Source organism: Ranitomeya imitator, chromosome 4 (assembly GCF_032444005.1).
Source record: "Ranitomeya imitator isolate aRanImi1 chromosome 4, aRanImi1.pri, whole genome shotgun sequence".
NCBI classification, from domain to species: domain Eukaryota; kingdom Metazoa; phylum Chordata; class Amphibia; order Anura; family Dendrobatidae; genus Ranitomeya; species Ranitomeya imitator.
Window position 1 is genome coordinate 19,904,293 of NC_091285.1, and position 23,859 is coordinate 19,928,151.

Here is a 23,859-nt window from a genome sequence, read left to right on the forward strand (position 1 = left end):
TTTTGTTTCACTGTTTTTTTTTTTTATTGAAACAATCATCATGAGTTAGAAAAACTTCCTTTGTGTCAGCCATCTAAGGAAGGAATAAGAATCTCCAGACGTCTCTAGCGTCCGGGTCTTGTTTAGATCAGAGACGCAGCACTCTTTACCAGCAGAGGCTTGGCTGCCTCCAGTATATCGATCTCCGGGTCCAGCGAGCGGCCAAGTCCTTCCAAAACCAAAATGGCAAAGACGATGGAGGCAAAGTTACTCTCAAGCTTCACCTGGAAATAAAATAAAGAAAAATATAATTTTACTCCAATCACATTCTGAGCTCCATACAACATCCTGCTGACTTCCTGTTAACGCTCAGGATGCAGTCTTATGTGTCTGGGGAGATGAATGCTGAACGCAGAAGAACATGGAATAAGTAATGTAAGTAAGCACTGTACCTTATGTGTCATCAGAAGATGGAAGACCCGAGAGAGCAAAGTTGCAACCTGGAGCTGAGAGTTGATGAAAAAAAAAAAAAAGTAAAATATATTAATTTTATAAATCCTCAATAAATTCCTTAATTCCACAGTTTAGACTCCCTTATCTCCTGAAATACTAGAATATTATTTTCCTTCCACTATTAGTATATAACCTCCCACTGATTACACAGACATGCAAAATTTGGCTTTAGGACATTTATATCAAATCCAATTACTAATTTTTGTTTTCTTATACCCCGATTTAAAAAAACCCAAAACACGTCTATTTTTAATCATCAAGTATGGATTTTGCACTAAACACGAGTGAAATTATGTACAAGGGAGATGAACAAGAAAAATCTTTATTGAAGACAACATATAAAAATGTATTGAACATTCAACTAACTGTATTGGAAATTAATTCTTGCGCCTTTTCCTTTTCTCTTCAAAGCTTCTCTTGAAACCTTTTCTCTTAAGGGAGGTTTGCGGATCTTCTCTGTGAAGCGTCTAGCAGTAGTCCCCCATCATGTTCACGTTCCATCTCCTTGATATCTTGATGAAATCTTTCTCCTTGATCTTCGACAACAGCACCAAGGTTTTCAGCAAAGGGTCCAAATGGGAATGTAAACAAATGTAACTTGAAGTTCATCAGACAACCCAAGGCTTTGAAATGTTTCAGCATGTTCTCCACGATGGATTTACATTTTGGATCTTTGTTGTTACTTAGAAATTTCTTCATGACTCCTTTAAAAGAATTTCAAGCCCTTTTCTCAATAGCTTCCATTTTTTGTTTTGAGCACATCATCCTTCGAGAGTTTTTGAATATACGGACCCACAAAAATGCCTTCCTTCAGTTTTGCTTTGGACAGTCCCTGAAACTTGATACACGGGCTCTTAAAAGTCTTTCCTTCTTTCGGTACAGCTTTCACAAACAGCTTAATGTGGAGTGCACAAGTCCAAGCTTAATGTGGAGTGATAGCAGGAGAACTTTATTGGGATCAACTAAAACTTTCCGTAACTATGTTCTTGAGTCCAGGTTGCAAAGACGTTCTCGTTGCCCAACTTTTTTGGCTCCAGTGATGAGTACTATCCTTGTTGTCCCATTCACACAAAGAGCATGGACTAAGAATAAAGTCTAAATTCTCATAGCTTTTCTTCAAGGGCCCATAATGTCCTACAGGAACTGACTGAAGCATACTCGCTGTCATTGTGCAGTAGCACAGCGTTCACATTTTTTTAATGAATCAATAACGAGTCTCCACTCTCTCACATTGTACTCAACGTTACATTTTTCCATCAGCTCAGGAACATCACTGCAATACACTAGATCGCCATCTTGAGAAAAGTATGGAAGGAATTCCTTTTCTCTGCTTCTGTACCATGAAAAACTGGTACCAAGAGCTAGAAGGTTCTTTTCCTTTAGTCTAGAGCCTAAAATTTCTGGAGAATGTTTAGGAAGGTCCAAGTCCCTGACTAAATAATTTAATTTGAGCTGTTAAAAAAAGCTGTGACTCGTTGGGACTAACATGAAAATCTTTGTCAGAATCCTGGTCTCCATGTTCTGAATCAGGTGTATCTTCAAGTTTCTCTGGAGATGAAGGGACAGGTTTCCAGTTGAGAGATGTAAGAAGCTTGTTGATGGTTATAGGAAGGGATTGATTGCAGTTGTTTATTCCCAAAAGTGTTTAACCAAATATTAAGTTGAGGGTGCCAACAATTTTGTCCGGCCCATTTTGGGGGGTTGTGTGTGATATCTTTTATTTATGTTGTTAAATTGCAATAATTTTCTGGGAACAATTTCAAGGTTGACAACACTATTGGACATGACACTGTTGTATCGATCACGTTCCATTGTAATTTTTGAGGGAAGTGCAGTGATCTGAAAAATGGCAATTCTTACACTACAATTTTTTTGCTTTATTGTGTCTACTGCACAAGATAAATATTGATATTTTTATTTATGGGAAAACCAAAATCATAATGATGGAAGCCCTCAGTATGGTTAAGGCAACCCATCAACTGTCCAAAACCAAGGACTAATGCTGCGGTCAGTGACTGACAAAGGCATGTAAATGGTAAAAACAGGGAGATGATGGCTCTAGAACACAGTCCCTTTAAGGGGATGCCTGGTTTAGAGACACCCTTTTAGGAATACAAGGTGATCAACGTTTAAAGTCTTCATCTAGAAAAAGGCCATAAACAGCATCTCTCCCTCTGGAGGATCCAACACATTATTGATGAGTGTAATGCCGTATTTCTCCTGCGGAGGAGCTGCAGAGAAATTCAATACCTTCTCCCAGCTTCTTCCGCTGATCATAACTGATTGCTGAAAGTCATTATGTCCTCACCTTCCCAAGCGATACCGTATTTGTCCTGGCCTCGTTCACCAACTCCGCCATCTGTGACTTGAAGCTTTGCACGTCAACACACTGATTGGCTCTGGCGTGATGTAGGATCAACTCGGCCACCTTCTCTCCCTGCGGGAACCGATCAGAGCCCACCAAATTAAAATTTTGCCTTTCATTGACCACTAGTCTTGGTGAAAGGAGAAGATGTGATAAAGTGAAACTCTACAGAAAAGAAGCAAACTGGTCATAATCGTGTACAACATCCCGCTCACCTGCCCTAGAACTACCGCAGTAAAGACGGAGCGGAAGTTTTCAAGATCATTCTCCTGTAGCTCAGCCACAATGCCGGCATCCAGCAAGACCAACCTAAGAGGGCAACGGCTGGGCCGGACATTGACAATCAGGGTGTCACACATGTCCACTAGGGTGGTCAGATCACTGTGGGCAGGGGAGAACTCCAGAACCCCCTGAACAAGGATATTACCAGGATGGAGATCAGCGTGGACAAAATTATCCACAAATACCTGAAAGGAAAGATTACGGGATGAGTTAGAATCCATACTCTAACCATTCCTGCGATTATCATCCTGGCCACCAGAGGCAGCATTGTGAGATGTCGAAATTTCAAGTCATCTTATCTCAAGCAAATCATACAATTGTTGGATCGTGGGTGGATTATCATATCTCAAATTTTTTCTAACTACAGAAGTCACCACCTTAATTTCAATGTACCAATAATTAATTTCCACCTTTGGGACCATCTTTACAGCCATTTTTCTGTTATAGAGCTCCAAATCCTCAGCATACTCATAAAGTAAGCTTGGATTTGATCATGTATCTGCAGTCAACACTAGAGGGAGCTAACTGCATACTGTTTATACAGTGTGTTCAGTTACAAAGCTGTCTGCAGTGAGCTCCCCCTAGTGGTGGCAGCAGAGTCACAGAATCTTATCATGTAACTATCTCCTTGCCAGTGGCCTTGCTATGCAGATACCCTTGCCATATGTCCCTGTCCATATCTATCACTTGTACCATCTGTACTGTAACACCCCCCTTTAGTTGCATGCCTTACAACCTCCTAGAAAATAAACAGCCTCTTAAAAGGGCCAGTGATTGCTAAATCACTGAATCCAGTCAGTGCCAATGTGCCCCAAGTTTCGTAAGGTTCCTTCCATAGCGCTCTGTGCCTGAGTAAGGAGGTCCATTTGGCTGCAGTCTATGTTGATATACGTTCGTTCCTGCAGCTCACATGATTTTCTAGTCCTCGTTCTGCCAGCTGCCTTTGCCTGACCTCCATTTATGACTGATCTCTGCCAGACTTGACCCTTGTTCCATCCAATGATCACATTATTAGCACATATTGAGAATACTGGCTACACAAACTTCAAAGAGTAGAGATCCCAGAATTACCACTGAAGACAGTTCCTACCATCTTCAGTAACATGTCCATTCCCATTGCTGCGATCCGATGTTTGATCTCAGAAGACCCAGCCTCCTGCAGATAAAGAGACAACGGTTCTCCGTCCTAATGGATAAAAACAAAGAATCCAGGAACATAACTCAACAACCATCTAAACTTATTTTCAATTCCCTCCCCGCCCCGTATGGTCCACAGCTTCTAAGAATGTCTTCCTCAGGAGGACACCAATGGGTGTAATCCTCCACTTCTCCTTTGGAGGCACGAGAGGGAAACTGACCACTTGCCACTGAGATGTCACATAGATTACCGGAGTTTACACCAGCGGGACACCCTGATCTCAGCTTGTCAAGGAAAACTTCTAAACAAGAAAGTTAGTATGGTGTCCAAAATGGAGAACCTCTTTAATGGTGTCCTGATATTGGAACCTCCAGTGGTCAGACATGATCAACTTTTCTACACCACTACTGGAGGGGAAGAGAAGTATTATACAGTGCTCCTTAGAATTAATGGACTGTCCATGTGATACACAAACATGGTAGATCCATCAAGGCAAGGCACTTTTTGTATCTGCTTTTTCTAACTCGTGGGAGCCATGAACGGATCTCACTGGAGTCAACCAACTTTCACTTTTGATTTCTACAGATACACAGATATCACCATTTTCAATACCAAACGTGTAGTAAAAATGCCACAACTGATACATGACCCCCAATGACTGCCCACCTCGAAGGTCTCCACCATGATGTTCCTCGTCACAAAGGGTCGTAGAGGAGTGGGAAACTTTATAAAATCCATTTTCTCAAATTTTTCTTGAAATGTTTCCAAGTTCCTGGCTTCAAAACGCAGATCTATCTGCCAAAAAAGAAAAACTACTGTGAGAATTTTTGGTTTGGGTATATGGTTGGTCCTCAGCAATGAATGATTCTCCCAAAAGAAATAATGAAAGAGTGTTTTATACTGAAGACTGTGAGAAGACTTCTCTGGTCACCTGGCCAACCAGGCTTAATACAAATTGAGACCCATATCTATCAAAGTCGCAGATTACACAGAAAATGTAGTATAATATACTTACTTGTTGGGTCATTAATTTCCCAAACTCCTCCACAATCTCCGTCAGACTCAACCACCTGAATCCGGGGATCAGACTAACAAGTCTGCTCCAGGTCTTCATGATGAGAAGGTCCATCTTCACTTGCTGGCCAAGACCTGGATGAAGGACCTAGTAACAAGTTGAGACTTAAAGTGGACCCCGATCACCAGTTTCTAGCATGCTAAACTGGCCAAATCATGGAATAGTGGCTGTTGAGATGAATAAAACATTTTATTTTTTATTTTTTCATCACCCTTGGGAAAAAAATTAGCTTTTCTAAGTTATGAGAAGGCCAAGTGGGCGACAGAGATTCATCTCTGACGGTGATGACATTTTCCCCTGTATGACTCCTGAGGAGACTCCTCTCTATATAACAGGCCATACGAGACAACCACTTTAAGTAATCTTCTGACATGTCACTAGATGTTAAAGAACCTTTACAAAAAAGCACACCAGCAAAATAGAACAGAAGATCATTGCTCTGGGGTGAGGGACCTAGTTAAAGAAACTTACAGGCAATGATCTATGGGAAATAAAGTATGCAAAGTAGCCTAGGTTCAGAAGTAAGAAAATCGACTCAGACTAGCCAAGCCCAGAACCATCTACAAAGATTTTGCTCCTCATCAGTACATGGCAGGGTAGTGGTTGATTGGATGAGAACTAATCCCTCCTACATCAAAGACATCTGGTCCCACCAGTCTCTACTTAATAGTGCCATCTCAACATTTAGGAGACACTAATAAAAGCCACTAAGCCAACTAGTAGCTAAGACCCGACCAGTAATTGGCCAAGAAAGCATTTTCTAACCTTTCTTGAGGCAAGACAAGGCAATAGAGAATGGCTGAAGACCACAATAGTACGGGAACATGAGCCACAGAAGATCGGAGGATTCAATCTTACTTTTTTTTTACTCATTTTACACCATTGGTAAAAAATGTTACCTGCTGGGTAACCTCTGGAGAGTATCATACACAACTGATGACCTAGAACCGGACCCATGTATGATATCATCACCAGGTGGTACTGAAGCATCTCCCCATGTCAGTCCTGTAATGAAAGTATCCACCGTCCTGGTCTCCAGCGCCTGCTCTCCCTTGTTGTGCACTGGTTTGTGTTTAGGCATCAGTGGTGACCTCACGTTGACAGCTGACATGACCGATAGCTCCAATCTGTCAGATGTAAATGGCATGAGCTACTGAGACCACTGTGGATGTAAGGTCACCACTGCAGCCAGTCACTGAGAAAGACTGGTGTTGGAGTCACGGAGGGTTAATAATATCTGATTTTACTTTACATTAGAGGAAGTATTCTTAAAAGTGGAAAACCCCTTTAGGTGGACTACCCAGCATTGATATTGGCCTACTAGTATGAAATTTGATGGACGCCCTTCAAATGCTAAAATTCTGGTCACCTTGAGTCAAAATTAGAGGGAGACAGCTCCTAAGGGTTTAGGAAGAGTTTACAACTCAAGTTTACTGTTCTTTCATGGGAGAAGGAAACTGAGAATGATGGAATTACAGGAACAGTCACAAGAGGAACATCAACTTACTTAGGTCCATTGGGTTATAATAGGGGCCTTCAAGTTCCGGAAGCCTCATACAGCTTCCACTGACCTTAATGGATATCTTACTTTTACCGCCACGGGGACAAGGTGATCGGAATCTTCCTCTGATCCTCTTATTGGAGAATGTAATGGTTTAGGGTCCTTTGGAGAACCTTGGCCAAGTTGCCTCCAGTTCCTAAGACGTCCAATAATTCCATGAAGTCCCAGCACCTCCCATGCTTCATACGCCCAACCCTGCTCCATACTCTCTACCAGAGATTGGGACTCCACATTGTGAATCCCTGATAGGTCGGCATGGGCCTTATATACCTGGGCCACACAACCAGATCCTACAGGATCTCTGCTGGAGAACCTCAACACATGAGCGTAGTTGTCCCCGAAGGCTCTTCTCAGACAGAGGTCAGTGTATTCCCAGGGGTGCGGAGACACTTTAACATGTAATTTGGAAAACAGATGGCAGAATTCCTCCGAGAAGAGATCTCGTCGAGTGCTAGCCCATTGGCCAAGCTTGATGCACGCCGGTCCTGATGTCTCCGTGGCCTTCAACAAAAGACAAAGCCAAAGAGAATTCAGACTTCCCGAAAGGTAGGTGAGGGGATACACGATTAATAGGGGTCCGAATTTGCAAAATAGGATGAAAGCGCGGACCCCCACTCGGACAACAAAGTCGATCTTCTTCAGGAACGTCTCTGGTGGCTTCTGTGGACTGTCTGAAGGTCCTAAGCGCAGGAGCTTCTCACCTGGGTCTTCCTCCTGGACCAGCCGCTCACATTGCCCATTGGTTGTCACATATCTAACACCCAAGCACCAGAAGGTGATCCTGGACAGGGTCCTGACACTTGTACACCTGAGTCTCCGAGCTGCCAGGTCCCTCCATTTAGTCAGATCCCTGGATCTCCTGCAAAAGCGAATCCTGGAGCAAAAAGAGGCTCCTGCTCTCAGATAGAAGCACTGCGACATTATAGGACCAAGTACACACAGGTCAGATGAGCGGCAGCGGCTCTGCCTCCTCTCCAGGCTCCATTGTCATCAGCAACCCTGAGCACGTACGATCAGATCGATAGATCCGCAGGACAGAAGCGACCTGAGATCCCCCCGGCTGTCAGCCAAGAGCGCGGATCACGTGACCGACAATCCGGCAACACAACGTTCTGAGAGCGCCAGCGGAGTACAGGAGCCCGGGCACGCCCCTTCCCGGTGACGTCAGAGCGGCCATTAACCCTAACGTTGCCAGAGTGCTCCTATTAACTCTGGTGCAGGAAATAAGTCTCCAGCTCTGTGTACAGGAAGGCGGAGGCGACACCAGGGGGCGCTCAGGAGCCGAATCTTAATGACCGGCAGCCCCATAACCGCTTCTGTCAGCCATCAATAGTGCTGGACAAGAGTAGTGTGGACCCCACTAATGAGAGCCGGGGGCTGCAGGGTCTGTGTGAGGAGCTGTGTATGTAATGCATATATCCAGGGGCCACATACTATGGGTGCAAGCACAGGGGCCGACAAGTGTAAGGGGCCACAGGCGCCTCCAGAGCAGCTGGGAGTAATGAGGGGCTGCGGACTGGGGGCCCAAATATTGTCCTGTACAGGAGCCCCGGCCTCTGCTCTCTCCTCCATCCGTCTCTGTATATTATGCTCCCTCTGTCTATTCTCTCTCATCTCTTTTCTCCTTTCTTCCTCTTTTCTCTCCTCCTCTCTCCTCTCTCTCCTCTCCTCTCATCACCTCTCTCTCTTCTCTCCTCTTTTCTCTCATTTCTTCTCTCCTCCTGCTCTGTTCCCTCTCTTCTGTCTCCTCTCTTTTCCTCTCTTCTCTTTCCTCTTCTCTCTCATCACCTCTCCTTTCCTTTTCTCTCCTCTTTTCTCTCTCTCCTTTCTTCTCTCTCCTCTCCTGTTCCCTCTCTTCTCTCTCTCACTCCTCTGTTCCCTCTCCTTTCCTCTCTTCTCTCTTTTCTCTCATCACTTCTCTCTCTCCTTTCTTCTCTCCTCTTTTCTCTCCTTTCTTCTCTCCTCTTTTCTCTCCTTTCTTCTCTCCTCTCCTGCTCTGTTCCCTCTCTTCTGTCTCTTCTCTCTCTCCTTTCCTCTCTTCTCTTTCCTCTTCTCTCTCAACACCTCTCTCCTCTCCTTTCTTCTCTCCTTCTCTTCCCTCTTTTCTCTCGCTCACTCCTCTGTTCCCTCTCTTCTCTCTCTCCTTTCCTCTCTTCTCTTTCCTCTCCTCTCTCTCATCACTTCTCTCTCCTTTCCTTCCTTCCCTCCTTTCTTCTTCCTCTTTTCCCTCTCCTTTCTTCTCTCTCCTCTCCTGTTCCTTCTCTCTCTCCTCTGTTCCCTCTCCTTTCTTCTCTCTCCTCTCCTGTTCCTTCTCTCTCTCCTCTGTTCCCTCTCCTCTCTCTTCTCTCCTTTCTTCTCTCCTCTTTTCTCTCCTTTCTTCTCTCTCTCACTCTCATCCAGTCTTTCTGGTGAGCTCAGGGCACCACAGACGCCATATTGTGGAGTGGGTGCAGCTATCGCAGTAATAATAATAATGATAATTTTTTATTTATATAGAGCCAACATATTCCGCAGCACTTTACAATTAAGCGGGGACATGTACAGACAATAAATTCAATACAAGTTAAGACAATTTAAACAGTGACATTAGGGGTGAGGTCCCTGCTCGCAAGCTTACAATCTACAAGGAAATGGGGGGACACAATAGGTGGTCTTCAGAGTGGTCGGTGCAGGGTATATACAATGTCAAGGGAATGAATGGAAATTACAAGTGGTCACATTAGATTATGAGGTGCATTAGATCAGCTGGTAAATCTGTGGCCTCCAGAAATGACCCCTGTTGTGAATTCTGTGGCCAAGCTCCCTCCTGTGGTCGTGAGTGGTACTGTGGCTGGTTCTGTCTATAAGCTTCCTTTGGTGGATGAGAGTGGTACTGCGGCTTCTGAGTTTCCTTCCTCAGGTGATGAGGTTAAGTCGTTAGGTGCTGCTCTATTTAACTCCACCTGGTGCTTTGATCCTGGCCTCCAGTCAATGTTCTAGTATTGGTCTTGCTTCCTCCTGGATCGTTCCTGTGGCCTCTCTATCCTGCATAAGCTAAGTTCTGCTTGTGTTATTTTTGTTTGCTATATTTTCTGTCCAGCTTGCTATATTGTTTTTTTCTTGCTTGCTGGAAGCTCTGAGACACAGAGGGAGCACCTCCGTACCGTTAGTCGGTGCGGAGGGTCTTTTTGCCCCTCTGCGTGGTTGTTTGTAGGTTTTTGTGTTGACCGCAAAGCTATCTTTCCTATCTTCGGTCTATTCAGTAAGTCGGGCCTCACTTTGCTAAATCTATTTCATCTCTGTGTTTGTATTTCATCTTTACTCACAGTCATTATATGTGGGGGGCTGCCTTTTCCTTTGGGGAATTTCTCTGAGGCAAGGTAGGCTTATTTTTCTATCTTCAGGGCTAGTTAGTTTCTCAGGCTGTGCCCAGTTGCATAGGGAGCGTTAGGCGCAATCCACGGCTACCTCTAGTGTGGTGTGTTAGGATTAGGGATTGCGGTCAGCAGAGTTTCCACGTCTCAGAGCTTGTCCTATGTTTTTGGTATATGTCAGGTCACCTTGTGTGCTCTGAACTTCAAGGTCCATTGTGGTTCTGAATTACCTGTTCATAACAGTACTGGAGGCCCAAAGTACTAATGCTTCTCAATAGAGAGAAAAGAGAAGTTCTGAGACCATTTTTTTTTCTTTGCACTGTGTTCTGTCTTTCTTTTCCCCTTTACATCAGGGTGGTTCAGAACACAGGTGTGGACATGGATATTAAGGGTCTGTCCTCTTTGATGGATAATCTCACTATAAGAGTACAGAACATTCAAGATTTAGTGGTTCAGAATCCTATGTTAGAACCTAAAATTCCTATTCCTGAGTTATTTTCTGGAGATAGAGCTAAATTTTTGAATTTTAAAAATAATTGTAAACTGTTTCTGGCTTTGAAACCCCGCTCCTCTGGTGACCCAGTTCAACAAGTTAAAATCATTATTTCTTTATTACGTGGCGACCCTCAAGACTGGGCATTTTCCCTTGCGCCAGGAGATCCTGCATTATGTAATATTGATGCGTTTTTTCTGGCGCTCGGATTGCTGTACGACGAACCTAATTCAGTGGATCAGGCAGAGAAAAATTTGCTGGCTCTGAGTCAGGGTCAGGATGAGATAGAGATTTATTGTCAGAAGTTTAGAAAGTGGTCCGTGCTCACTCAATGGAATGAATGTGCGCTGGCAGCTATTTTCAGAAAGGGTCTCTCTGAAGCCATTAAGGATGTCATGGTGGGATTTCCTATGCCTGCTGGTCTGAATGAGTCTATGTCTTTGGCTATTCAGATCGGTCGATGCTTGCGCGAGCGTAAATCTGTGCACCATTTGGCGGTATTATCTGAGCATAAACCTGAGCCAATGCAGTGCGATAGGACTTTGACCAGAGCTGAAAGGCAAGAACACAGACGTCAGAATGAGCTGTGTTTCTACTGTGGTGATTCCACTCATGCTATCTCCGATTGTCCTAAGCGCACTAAGCGGTTCGCTAGGTCTGCCACCATTGGTACGGTACAGTCGAAATTTCTTTTGTCCGTTACTTTGATCTGCTCTTTGTCTTCCTATTCTGTCATGGCATTTGTGGATTCAGGCGCTGCCCTGAATTTGATGGACTTGGAGTATGCTAAGCGTTGTGGGTTTCTCTTAGAGCCCTTGCAGTGTCCTATTCCATTGAGAGGAATTGATGCTACGCCTTTGGCCAAGAATAAGCCTCAATACTGGACCCAGCTGACCATGTGCATGGCTCCTGCGCACCAGGAGGATATTCGCTTTCTGGTGTTGCATAATCTGCATGATGTGGTCGTGTTGGGGTTGCCATGGCTACAAGTCCATAACCCAGTATTAGATTGGAAATCTATGTCTGTGTCCAGCTGGGGTTGTCAGGGGGTACATGGTGATGTTCCATTTTTGTCTATCTCATCATCGACCCCTTCTGAGGTCCCAGAGTTCTTGTCTGATTACCGGGATGTATTCGATGAGCCCAAGTCCAATGCCCTACCTCCGCATAGGGATTGTGATTGTGCTATCGATTTGATTCCTGGTAGTAAGTTTCCTAAGGGTCGACTGTTTAATTTATCTGTACCTGAGCACGCCGCTATGCGGAGTTACGTGAAGGAGTCTTTGGAGAAGGGTCATATTCGCCTGTCATCGTCGCCATTGGGAGCGGGTTTCTTTTTTGTGGCCAAGAAGGATGGTTCGCTGAGACCTTGTATTGATTACCGCCTTCTAAATAAAATTACGGTCACATTTCAGTACCCCTTGCCGCTGCTGTCTGATTTGTTCGCTCGGATTAAGGGGGCTAGTTGGTTCACCAAGATAGATCTTCGTGGTGCGTATAATCTTGTGCGTATCAAACGGGGCGATGAATGGAAAACAGCATTTAATACGCCCGAAGGCCATTTTGAGTACCTGGTTATGCCATTCGGACTTTCTAATGCTCCATCAGTGTTTCAGTCCTTTATGCATGACATCTTCCGAGAGTACCTGGATAAATTCCTGATTGTATACTTGGATGATATTTTGGTCTTCTCGGATGATTGGGAGTCTCATGTGAAGCAGGGCAGAATGGTGTTCCGGGTCCTGCGTGCTAATTCTTTGTTTGTGAAGGGGTCAATTGGTCTTCTGCTGCTGTGGAAGCTTTTCAGGAGTTGAAGCGTCGTTTTTCCTCTGCCCCTGTGTTGTGCCAACCAGATATTTCGCTTCCGTTCCAGGTCGAGGTTGATGCTTCCGAAATTGGAGCAGGGGCTGTTTTGTCGCAGAGAAGTTCTGATTGCTCGGTGATGAAACCATGCGCCTTCTTTTCCAGGAAATTTTCGCCTGCTGAGCGAAATTATGATGTTGGCAATCGAGAGTTGCTAGCCATGAAGTGGGCATTCGAGGAGTGGCGTCATTGGCTTGAAGGAGCTAAGCATCGCGTGGTGGTCTTGACTGATCACAAGAACTTGACTTATCTCGAGTCTGCCAAATGGTTGAATCCTAGACAGGCTCGTTGGTCGCTGTTTTTCTCCAGTTTTGACTTTGTGGTTTCGTACCTTCCGGGCTCTAAAAATGTGAAGGCGGATGCCCTGTCTAGGAGTTTTGTGCCCGATTCTCCGGGTTTGTCTGAGCCGGCGGGTATTCTCAAAGAGGGGGTAATTTTGTCTGTCATCTCCCCTGATTTGCAGCGGGTGCTGCAAAAATTTCAGGCTAATAGACCTGACCGTTGCCCAGCGGAGAAACTGTTTGTCCCTGATAGGTGGACGAATAAAGTTATCTCTGAGGTTCGTTGTTCGGTGTTGGCTGGTCATCCTGGAATCTTTGGTACCAGAGATTTGGTGGCTAGATCCTTTTGGTGGCCGTCTCTGTCGCGGGATGTGCGTTCTTTTGTGCAGTCCTGTGGGATTTGTGCTCGAGCTAAGCCCTGCTGTTCTCGTGCCAGTGGGTTGCTTTTGCCCTTGCCGGTCCCGAAGAGGCCTTGGACACATATCTCTATGGATTTTATTTCGGATCTCCCCGTCTCTCAAAGAATGTCGGTCATTTGGGTGGTTTGTGATCGCTTCTCTAAGATGGTCCATTTGGTGCCCTTGTCTAAATTGCCTTCCTCCTCTGATTTGGTGCCATTGTTTTTTCAGCATGTGGTTCGTTTACATGGCATTCCAGAGAACATCGTTTCTGACAGAGGTTCCCAGTTTGTTTCGAGGTTTTGGCGAGCCTTTTGTGCTAGGATGGGCATTGATTTGTCTTTTTCCTCGGCTTTCCATCCTCAGACAAATGGCCAGACTGAACGAACCAATCAGACCTTGGAAACATATCTGAGATGTTTTGTTTCTGCTGATCAGGATGATTGGGTGTCCTTTTTGCCTTTGGCTGAGTTCGCCCTTAATAATCGGGCCAGCTCGGCTACTTTGGTTTCGCCGTTTTTCTGCAATTCTGGGTTCCACCCTCGTTTCTCTTCAGGGCAGGTTGAGTCTTCGGACTGTCCTGGTGTGGATACTGTGGTGGACAGGTTGCAGCAGATTTGGACTCATGTAGTGGACAATTTGACTTTGTCCCAGGAGAAGGCTCAACGTTTCGCTAACCGCAGGCGCTGTGTGGGTCCCCGACTTCGTGTTGGGGATTTGGTTTGGTTGTCATCTCGTTATATTCCTATGAAGGTTTCCTCTCCTAAATTTAAGCCTCGTTTCATTGGTCCATATAGGATTTCTGAGGTTCTTAATCCTGTGTCTTTTCGTTTGACTCTTCCGGCTTCTTTTTCCATCCATAACGTGTTCCATAGGTCATTCTTGCGGAGATACGTGGCACCTGTGGTTCCATCTATTGATCCTCCTGCTCCGGTTTTGGTTGAAGGGGAATTGGAGTATATTTTGGAGAAGATTTTGGATTCTCGTGTTTCGAGACGGAAACTCTAGTTTCTGGTTAAGTGGAAAGGTTATGGTCAGGAAGATAATTCCTGGGTCTTTGCCTCTGATGTCCATGCTGCCGATCTGGTTCGTGCCTTTCATGTGGCTCATCCTGGTCGGCCTGGGGGCTCTGGTGATTGTTCGGTGACCCCTCCTCAAGGGGGGGGTACTGTTGTGAATTCTGTGGCCAAGCTCCCTCCTGTGGTCGTGAGTGGTACTGCGGCTGGTTCTGTCTATAAGCTTCCTTTGGTGGATGAGAGTGGTACTGCGGCTTCTGAGTTTCCTTCCTCAGGTGATGAGGTTAAGTCGTTAGGTGCTGCTCTATTTAACTCCACCTGGTGCTTTGATCCTGGCCTCCAGTCAATGTTCTAGTATTGGTTTTGCTTCCTCCTGGATCGTTCCTGTGGCCTCTCTATCCTGCATAAGCTAAGTTATGCTTGTGTTATTTTTGTTTGCTATATTTTCTGTCCAGCTTGCTATATTGGTTTTTTCTTGCTTGCTGGAAGCTCTGAGACGCAGAGGGAGCACCTCCGTACCGTTAGTCGGTGCGGAGGGTCTTTTTGCCCCTCTGCGTGGTTGTTTGTAGGTTTTTGTGTTGACCGCAAAGCTATCTTTCCTATCCTCGGTCTATTCAGTAAGTCGGGCCTCACTTTGCTAAATCTATTTAATCTCTGTGTTTGTATTTCATCTTTACTCACAGTCATTATATGTGGGGGGCTGCCTTTTCCTTTGGGGAATTTCTCTGAGGCAAGGTAGGCTTATTTTTCTATCTTCAGGGCTAGTTAGTTTCTCAGGCTGTGCCGAGTTGCATAGGGAGCGTTAGGCGCAATCCACGGCTACCTCTAGTGTGGTGTGTTAGGATTAGGGATTGCGGTCAGCAGAGTTTCCACGTCTCAGAGCTTGTCCTATGTTTTTGGTATATGTCAGGTCACCTTGTGTGCTCTGAACTTCAAGGTCCATTGTGGTTCTGAATTACCTGTTCATAACAGTACTGGATGCCCAAAGTACTAATGCTTCTCAATAGAGGGAAAAGAGAAGTTCTGAGACCATTTTTTTTTTCTTTGCACTGTGTTCTGTCTTTCTTTTCCCCTTTACATCAGGGTGGTTCAGAACACAGGTGTGGACATGGATATTCAGGGTCTGTCCTCTTTGATGGATAATCTCACTATAAGAGTACAGAACATTCAAGATTTAGTGGTTCAGAATCCTATGTTAGAACCTAAAATTCCTATTCCTGAGTTATTTTCCGGAGATAGAGCTAAATTTTTGAATTTTAAAAATAATTGTAAACTGTTTCTGGCTTTGAAACCCCGCTCCTCTGGTGACCCAGTTCAACAAGTTAAAATCATTATTTCTTTATTACGTGGCGACCCTCAAGACTGGGCATTTTCCCTTGCGCCAGGAGATCCTGCATTATGTAATATTGATGCGTTTTTTCTGGCGCTCGGATTGCTGTACGACGAACCTAATTCAGTGGATCAGGCAGAGAAAAATTTGCTGGCTCTGAGTCAGGGTCAGGATGAGATAGAGATTTATTGTCAGAAGTTTAGAAAGTGGTCCGTGCTCACTCAATGGAATGAATGTGCGCTGGCAGCTATTTTCAGAAAGGGTCTCTCTGAAGCCATTAAGGATGTCATGGTGGGATTTCCTATGCCTGCTGGTCTGAATGAGTCTATGTCTTTGGCTATTCAGATCGGTCGACGCTTGCGCGAGCGTAAATCTGTGCACCATTTGGCGGTATTATCTGAGCATAAACCTGAGCCAATGCAGTGCGATAGGACTTTGACCAGAGCTGAAAGGCAAGAACACAGACGTCAGAATGAGCTGTGTTTCTACTGTGGTGATTCCACTCATGCTATCTCCGATTGTCCTAAGCGCACTAAGCGGTTCGCTAGGTCTGCCACCATTGGTACGGTACAGTCGAAATTTCTTTTGTCCGTTACTTTGATCTGCTCTTTGTCTTCCTATTCTGTCATGGCATTTGTGGATTCAGGCGCTGCCCTGAATTTGATGGACTTGGAGTATGCTAGGCGCTGTGGGTTTGTCTTGGAGCCCTTGCAGTGTCCTATTCCATTGAGAGGAATTGATGCTACGCCTTTGGCCAAGAATAAGCCTCAATACTGGACCCAGCTGACCATGTGCATGGCTCCTGCGCACCAGGAGGATATTCGCTTTCTGGTGTTGCATAATCTGCATGATGTGGTCGTGTTGGGGTTGCCATGGCTACAAGTCCATAACCCAGTATTAGATTGGAAATCTATGTCTGTGTCCAGCTGGGGTTGTCAGGGGGTACATGGTGATGTTCCATTTTTGTCTATCTCATCATCGACCCCTTCTGAGGTCCCAGAGTTCTTGTCTGATTACCGGGATGTATTCGATGAGCCCAAGTCCAATGCCCTACCTCCGCATAGGGATTGTGATTGTGCTATCGATTTGATTCCTGGTAGTAAGTTTCCTAAGGGTCGACTGTTTAATTTATCTGTACCTGAGCACGCCGCTATGCGGAGTTACGTGAAGGAGTCTTTGGAGAAGGGTCATATTCGCCTGTCATCGTCGCCATTGGGAGCGGGTTTCTTTTTTGTGGCCAAGAAGGATGGTTCGCTGAGACCTTGTATTGATTACCGCCTTCTAAATAAAATTACGGTCACATTTCAGTACCCCTTGCCGCTGCTGTCTGATTTGTTCGCTCGGATTAAGGGGGCTAGTTGGTTCACCAAGATAGATCTTCGTGGTGCGTATAATCTTGTGCGTATCAAACGGGGCGATGAATGGAAAACAGCATTTAATACGCCCGAAGGCCATTTTGAGTACCTGGTTATGCCATTCGGACTTTCTAATGCTCCATCAGTGTTTCAGTCCTTTATGCATGACATCTTCCGAGAGTACCTGGATAAATTCCTGATTGTATACTTGGATGATATTTTGGTCTTCTCGGATGATTGGGAGTCTCATGTGAAGCAGGGCAGAATGGTGTTCCAGGTCCTGCGTGCTAATTCTTTGTTTGTGAAGGGGTCAATTGGTCTTCTGCTGCTGTGGAAGCTTTTCAGGAGTTGAAGCGTCGTTTTTCCTCTGCCCCTGTGTTGTGCCAACCAGATGTTTCACTTCCGTTCCAGGTCGAGGTTGATGCTTCCGAAATTGGAGCAGGGGCTGTTTTGTCGCAGAGAAGTTCTGATTGCTCGGTGATGAAACCATGCGCCTTCTTTTCCAGGAAATTTTCGCCTGCTGAGCGAAATTATGATGTTGGCAATCGAGAGTTGCTAGCCATGAAGTGGGCATTCGAGGAGTGGCGTCATTGGCTTGAAGGAGCTAAGCATCGCGTGGTGGTCTTGACTGATCACAAGAACTTGATTTATCTCGAGTCTGCCAAATGGTTGAATCCTAGACAGGCTCGTTGGTCGCTGTTTTTCTCCAGTTTTGACTTTGTGGTTTCGTACCTTCCGGGCTCTAAAAATGTGAAGGCGGATGCCCTGTCTAGGAGTTTTGTGCCCGATTCTCCGGGTTTGTCTGAGCCGGCGGGTATTCTCAAAGAGGGGGTAATTTTGTCTGTCATCTCCCCTGATTTGCAGCGGGTGCTGCAAAAATTTCAGGCTAATAGACCTGACCGTTGCCCAGCGGAGAAACTGTTTGTCCCTGATAGGTGGACGAATAAAGTTATCTCTGAGGTTCGTTGTTCGGTGTTGGCTGGTCATCCTGGAATCTTTGGTACCAGAGATTTGGTGGCTAGATCCTTTTGGTGGCCGTCTCTGTCGCGGGATGTGCGTTCTTTTGTGCAGTCCTGTGGGATTTGTGCTCGAGCTAAGCCCTGCTGTTCTCGTGCCAGTGGGTTGCTTTTGCCCTTGCCGGTCCCGAAGAGGCCTTGGACACATATCTCTATGGATTTTATTTCGGATCTCCCCGTCTCTCAAAGAATGTCGGTCATTTGGGTGGTTTGTGATCGCTTCTCTAAGATGGTCCATTTGGTGCCCTTGTCTAAATTGCCTTCCTCCTCTGATTTGGTGCCATTGTTTTTTCAGCATGTGGTTCGTTTACATGGCATTCCAGAGAACATCGTTTCTGACAGAGGTTCCCAGTTTGTTTCGAGGTTTTGGCGAGCCTTTTGTGCTAGGATGGGCATTGATTTGTCTTTTTCCTCGGCTTTCCATCCTCAGACAAATGGCCAGACTGAACGAACCAATCAGACCTTGGAAACATATCTGAGATGTTTTGTTTCTGCTGATCAGGATGATTGGGTGTCCTTTTTGCCTTTGGCTGAGTTCGCCCTTAATAATCGGGCCAGCTCGGCTACTTTGGTTTCGCCGTTTTTCTGCAATTCTGGGTTCCACCCTCGTTTCTCTTCAGGGCAGGTTGAGTCTTCGGACTGTCCTGGTGTGGATACTGTGGTGGACAGGTTGCAGCAGATTTGGACTCATGTAGTGGACAATTTGACTTTGTCCCAGGAGAAGGCTCAACGTTTCGCTAACCGCAGGCGCTGTGTGGGTCCCCGACTTCGTGTTGGGGATTTGGTTTGGTTGTCATCTCGTTATATTCCTATGAAGGTTTCCTCTCCTAAATTTAAGCCTCGTTTCATTGGTCCATATAGGATTTCTGAGGTTCTTAATCCTGTGTCTTTTCGTTTGACTCTTCCGGCTTCTTTTTCCATCCATAACGTGTTCCATAGGTCATTCTTGCGGAGATACGTGGCACCTGTGGTTCCATCTATTGATCCTCCTGCTCCGGTTTTGGTTGAAGGGGAATTGGAGTATATTTTGGAGAAGATTTTGGATTCTCGTGTTTCGAGACGGAAACTCTAGTTTCTGGTTAAGTGGAAAGGTTATGGTCAGGAAGATAATTCCTGGGTCTTTGCCTCTGATGTCCATGCTGCCGATCTGGTTCGTGCCTTTCATGTGGCTCATCCTGGTCGGCCTGGGGGCTCTGGTGAGGGTTCGGTGACCCCTCCTCAAGGGGGGGGTACTGTTGTGAATTCTGTGGCCAAGCTCCCTCCTGTGGTCGTGAGTGGTACTGCGGCTGGTTCTGTCTATAAGCTTCCTTTGGTGGATGAGAGTGGTACTGCGGCTTCTGAGTTTCCTTCCTCAGGTGATGAGGTTAAGTCGTTAGGTGCTGCTCTATTTAACTCCACCTGGTGCTTTGATCCTGGCCTCCAGTCAATGTTCTAGTATTGGTTTTGCTTCCTCCTGGATCGTTCCTGTGGCCTCTCTATCCTGCATAAGCTAAGTTATGCTTGTGTTATTTTTGTTTGCTATATTTTCTGTCCAGCTTGCTATATTGGTTTTTTCTTGCTTGCTGGAAGCTCTGAGACGCAGAGGGAGCACCTCCGTACCGTTAGTCGGTGCGGAGGGTCTTTTTGCCCCTCTGCGTGGTTGTTTGTAGGTTTTTGTGTTGACCGCAAAGCTATCTTTCCTATCCTCGGTCTATTCAGTAAGTCGGGCCTCACTTTGCTAAATCTATTTCATCTCTGTGTTTGTATTTCATCTTTACTCACAGTCATTATATGTGGGGGGCTGCCTTTTCCTTTGGGGAATTTCTCTGAGGCAAGGTAGGCTTATTTTTCTATCTTCAGGGCTAGTTAGTTTCTCAGGCTGTGCCGAGTTGCATAGGGAGCGTTAGGCGCAATCCACGGCTACCTCTAGTGTGGTGTGTTAGGATTAGGGATTGCGGTCAGCAGAGTTTCCACGTCTCAGAGCTTGTCCTATGTTTTTGGTAAATGTCAGGTCACCTTGTGTGCTCTGAACTTCAAGGTCCATTGTGGTTCTGAATTACCTGTTCATAACAGACCCCGGTCAGATCACTACAAAGGTGTCATCCTATAATCTAGACCTCCTATGTGCGGGAGAGTGCAGGATTGCCATAAGTTTGGCAAATGAGACCCCAAGTGATCCAAAAATGGGGTACCAAAGTCCTGTGTGAATAAAGCATTACCGAGCATGTGACCAACTCTCCATATATACAGTATACCAGTTATACTATTCCTAAGTTATGTCCTATAAAATACTCCACAGCTGCACTCACTATTCTGCTGGTGCAGTCACTGTGTACATACATTACATTGCTGCTCCTGAGTTACATCCTGTATTATACTCCAGAGCTGCACTCACTATTCTGCTGGTGCAGTCACTGTGTACATACATTACATTACTGATCCTGAGTTACATCCTGTATTATACCCCAGACCTGCACTCACTATTCTGCTGGTGCAGTCACTGTGTACATACATTACATTACTGATCCTGAGTTACATCCTGTATTATACTCCAGAGCTGCACTCACTATTCTGCTGGTGCAGTCACTGTGTACATACATTACTGATCCTGAGTTACATCCTGTATTATGCCCCAGAGCTGCACTCACTATTCTGCTGGTGCAGTCACTGTGTAGATACATTACATTACTGATCCTGAGTTACATCCTGTATTATACTCCAGAGCTGCACTCACTATTCTGCTGGTGCAGTCACTGTGTACATACATTACATTACTGATCCTGAGTTACATCCTGTATTATACTCCAGAGCTGTACTCACTATTCTGCTGGTGCAGTCACTGTGTACATACATTACATTACTGATCCTGAGTTACATCCTGTATTATACTCCAGAGCTGCACTCACTATTCTCCTGGTGCAGTCACTGTGTACATACATTACATTACTGATCCTTAGTTACATCCTGTATTATACTCCAGAGCTGCACTCACTATTCTGCTGGTGCAGTCACCGTGTACATACATTACATTACTGATCCTGAGTTACATCCTGCATTACACCCCAGAGCTGCACTCACTATTCTGCTGGTGCAGTCACTGTGTAGATACATTACATTACTGATCCTGAGTTACATCCTGTATTATACTCCAGAGCTGCACTCACTATCCTGATGGTGCAGTCACTGTGTAGATACATTACATTACTGATCCTGAGTTACATCCTGTATTATACTCCAGAGCTGCACTCATTTTATTTAATATACAAACTGTCGTCTTATTTTGCTTTAATTATTCTATTATTAACATTGTTACTTATGACTGTTGTGTTTGAAATTGTTAAACTGTAAAGTGCTGCGGAATATGTTGGCGCTATATAAATAAAGATTATTATTATTATTATTATTATTATTAATAAAGATGTTCTGAAAATAATTCCCAATATTAGCCACTAGAGGGCTCTGTAGTGCTGTGTTGATCTAGTGAAGAATGTTAATGATGGGGCTATTTATGCAGATATATACATATATGTAAATGATGCACTTAAAGGGATTGTCTTGTGACTTTTTATAGGACGTTTTAACAGAACATGAGCAGACATTAAAATATTTACTCTTACTGAATACTTCCTATAAGGACGGCCCGTGGCAGACTGCTGGTGCTCCTGTCCCCCATACATGCTGCTGATCTGGGCTCCGCTCGTCCCTATGGTTGCACCAGGTGTAGAATCCCCCTCAGGAGCAGCAGGTCCCTGCTATTAATATTGGATACACTGTCTCCTCCCTAATGACTGGGGGAGGCAATGTTGGTTGAGGTAGTTCTGGATATTGCCACTAGGGGTCAGCAGAGATTTTCCATTTTTTGGTAGAGGATGATGGTATCACTGTCAGATTACATCCCAGAACCCCCATAAAAAAGTTCCACCATCTCTTAAAAATCTTTAAATGAGAAGGTGTGTCCAAACTTTTGGTCTGTACATATATATATAAAATGCCATTATCTACAAGCGATGACTGTTTTTTTGTAGTGCCCCATTGGATAGAAAACAGCTAAATCATTTTCTAACCACCCCCTAGGGTCCTCTAACCCATCCCCCAAATAAAGAAAAAAGTAATACAAATATATATTGCCATTATCTCCCAGGGATGACCCCGACTGTTTTTTTTTGTAGTGCCCCCATTGAATAAAAATAAGTTATATCAATTTCTAACCACCCCATAGAGTCCTGTAAACCATTCCCCCCATAAAAAATAATAAATATATATATGTACAGTACAGACAAAAAGTTTGGACACACCTTCTCATTTAAAGGTGGCTGGGCAATATACTACGTGACTGGGCAATATACTACGTGGCCGGGCAATATACTACGTGACTGGGCAATATACTACGTGGCCGGGCAATATACTACGTGACTGGGCAATATACTACGTGGCTGGGCAATATTCTACGTGGCTGGGCAATATACTACGTGGCTGGGCAATATACTACGTGGCTGGGCAATATACTGCGTGGCTGGGCAATATACTACATGACTGGGCAATATACTACGTGGCTGGGCAATATACTACGTGGCCGGGCAATATACTACGTGGCTGGGCAATATACTACGTGGCTGGGCAATATACTACGTGACTGGGCAATATACTAAGTGACTGGGCAATATACTACGTGACTGGGCAATATACTACGTGGCTGGGCAATATTCTATGTGGCTGGGCAATATACTACGTGACTGTGCAATATACTACGTGGCTGGGCAATATACTACGTGGCTGGGCAATATACTACGTGGCTGGGCAATATACTACGTGGCTGGGCAATATACTACGTGACTGGGCAATATACTACGTGACTGGGCAATATACTACGTGGCTGGGCAATATACTACGTGGCTGGGCAATATACTACGTGGCTGGGCAATATACTACGTGGCCGGGCAATATACTACGTGACTGGGCAATATACTACGTGACTGGGCAATATTCTACGTGGCTGGGCAATATACTACGTGGCTGGGCAATATACTACGTGGCTGGGCAATATACTACGTGGCTGGGCAATATACTACGTGACTGGGCAATATACTACGTGACTGGGCAATATACTACGTGGCCGGGCAATATACTACGTGGCCGGGCAATATACTACGTGGCTGGGCAATATACTACGTGACTGGGCAATATACTACGTGACTGGGCAATATACTACGTGGCTGGGCAATATACTACGTGGCTGGGCAATATTCTACGTGGCTGGGCAATATACTACGTGGCTGGGCAATATACTACGTGACTGGGCAATATACTATGTGGCTGGGCAATATACTACGTGGCTGGGCAATATACTACGTGACTGGGCAATATACTACGTGACTGGGCAATATACTACGTGGCTGGGCAATATACTATGTGACTGGGCAATATACTACGTGACTGGGCAATATATTACGTGGACATGCATATTCTAGAATACCCAATGCGTTAGAATCAGGCCACCATCTAGTATATATATAAACGCCATTATCTCCCAGGGATGACCCTGATTATTCTTTTGGGTGAGTGCTCCCATTAGATAAAAAATAGTGAAATCATTTTCTAACTACTCCCTAGGGTCCCAAAGTTAAAAAAATAATATATAATAATAATATAAAAATGCCATTATCTCCCAAGGATGACCCCGACTGTTTTTTTTTCTTTGTAGTGCCCCCCAATGGATTAAAAATGGTTAATTTACCCCTTCCACAACTGTATGGCCAATCCTGCATTCTGGGGGCTACCGGTTGCCATGGAGATAGAACCTTTCCCCAGCCAGCTGCAGATGAAGGAGTCAGAATGGGTCAGGCCTGCAGGGTGGGAAGCAGG

At 45.1% G+C, this 23,859-nt stretch overlaps 1 protein-coding gene across 5 annotated transcripts; it reads right to left on the bottom strand.

Moving 5' to 3' along the window:
* On the bottom strand, positions 1-23,842 carry ADCK2 (aarF domain containing kinase 2). 5 transcript variants are annotated; one of them, XM_069763265.1, is made up of 8 exons: positions 23,732-23,842; positions 5,293-5,439; positions 4,944-5,072; positions 4,230-4,325; positions 3,073-3,324; positions 2,801-2,929; positions 432-485; positions 1-263 (listed from the first exon to the last, which is right to left on the bottom strand). In XM_069763265.1, exons 2-8 carry the CDS (start codon positions 5,404-5,406, stop codon positions 123-125), a joined length of 915 nt encoding a protein of 304 aa, XP_069619366.1. In that variant the 5' UTR covers positions 5,407-5,439; positions 23,732-23,842; the 3' UTR covers positions 1-122. The 5 variants fall into 5 exon arrangements, with proteins under 5 accessions (XP_069619366.1, XP_069619367.1, XP_069619365.1 ...); XM_069763266.1 differs by lacking the exon at positions 23,732-23,842 and adding an exon at positions 7,925-8,023; XM_069763264.1 differs by lacking the exon at positions 23,732-23,842 and adding an exon at positions 6,860-8,017.
* Positions 23,843-23,859: the final 17 nt, after the last annotated feature.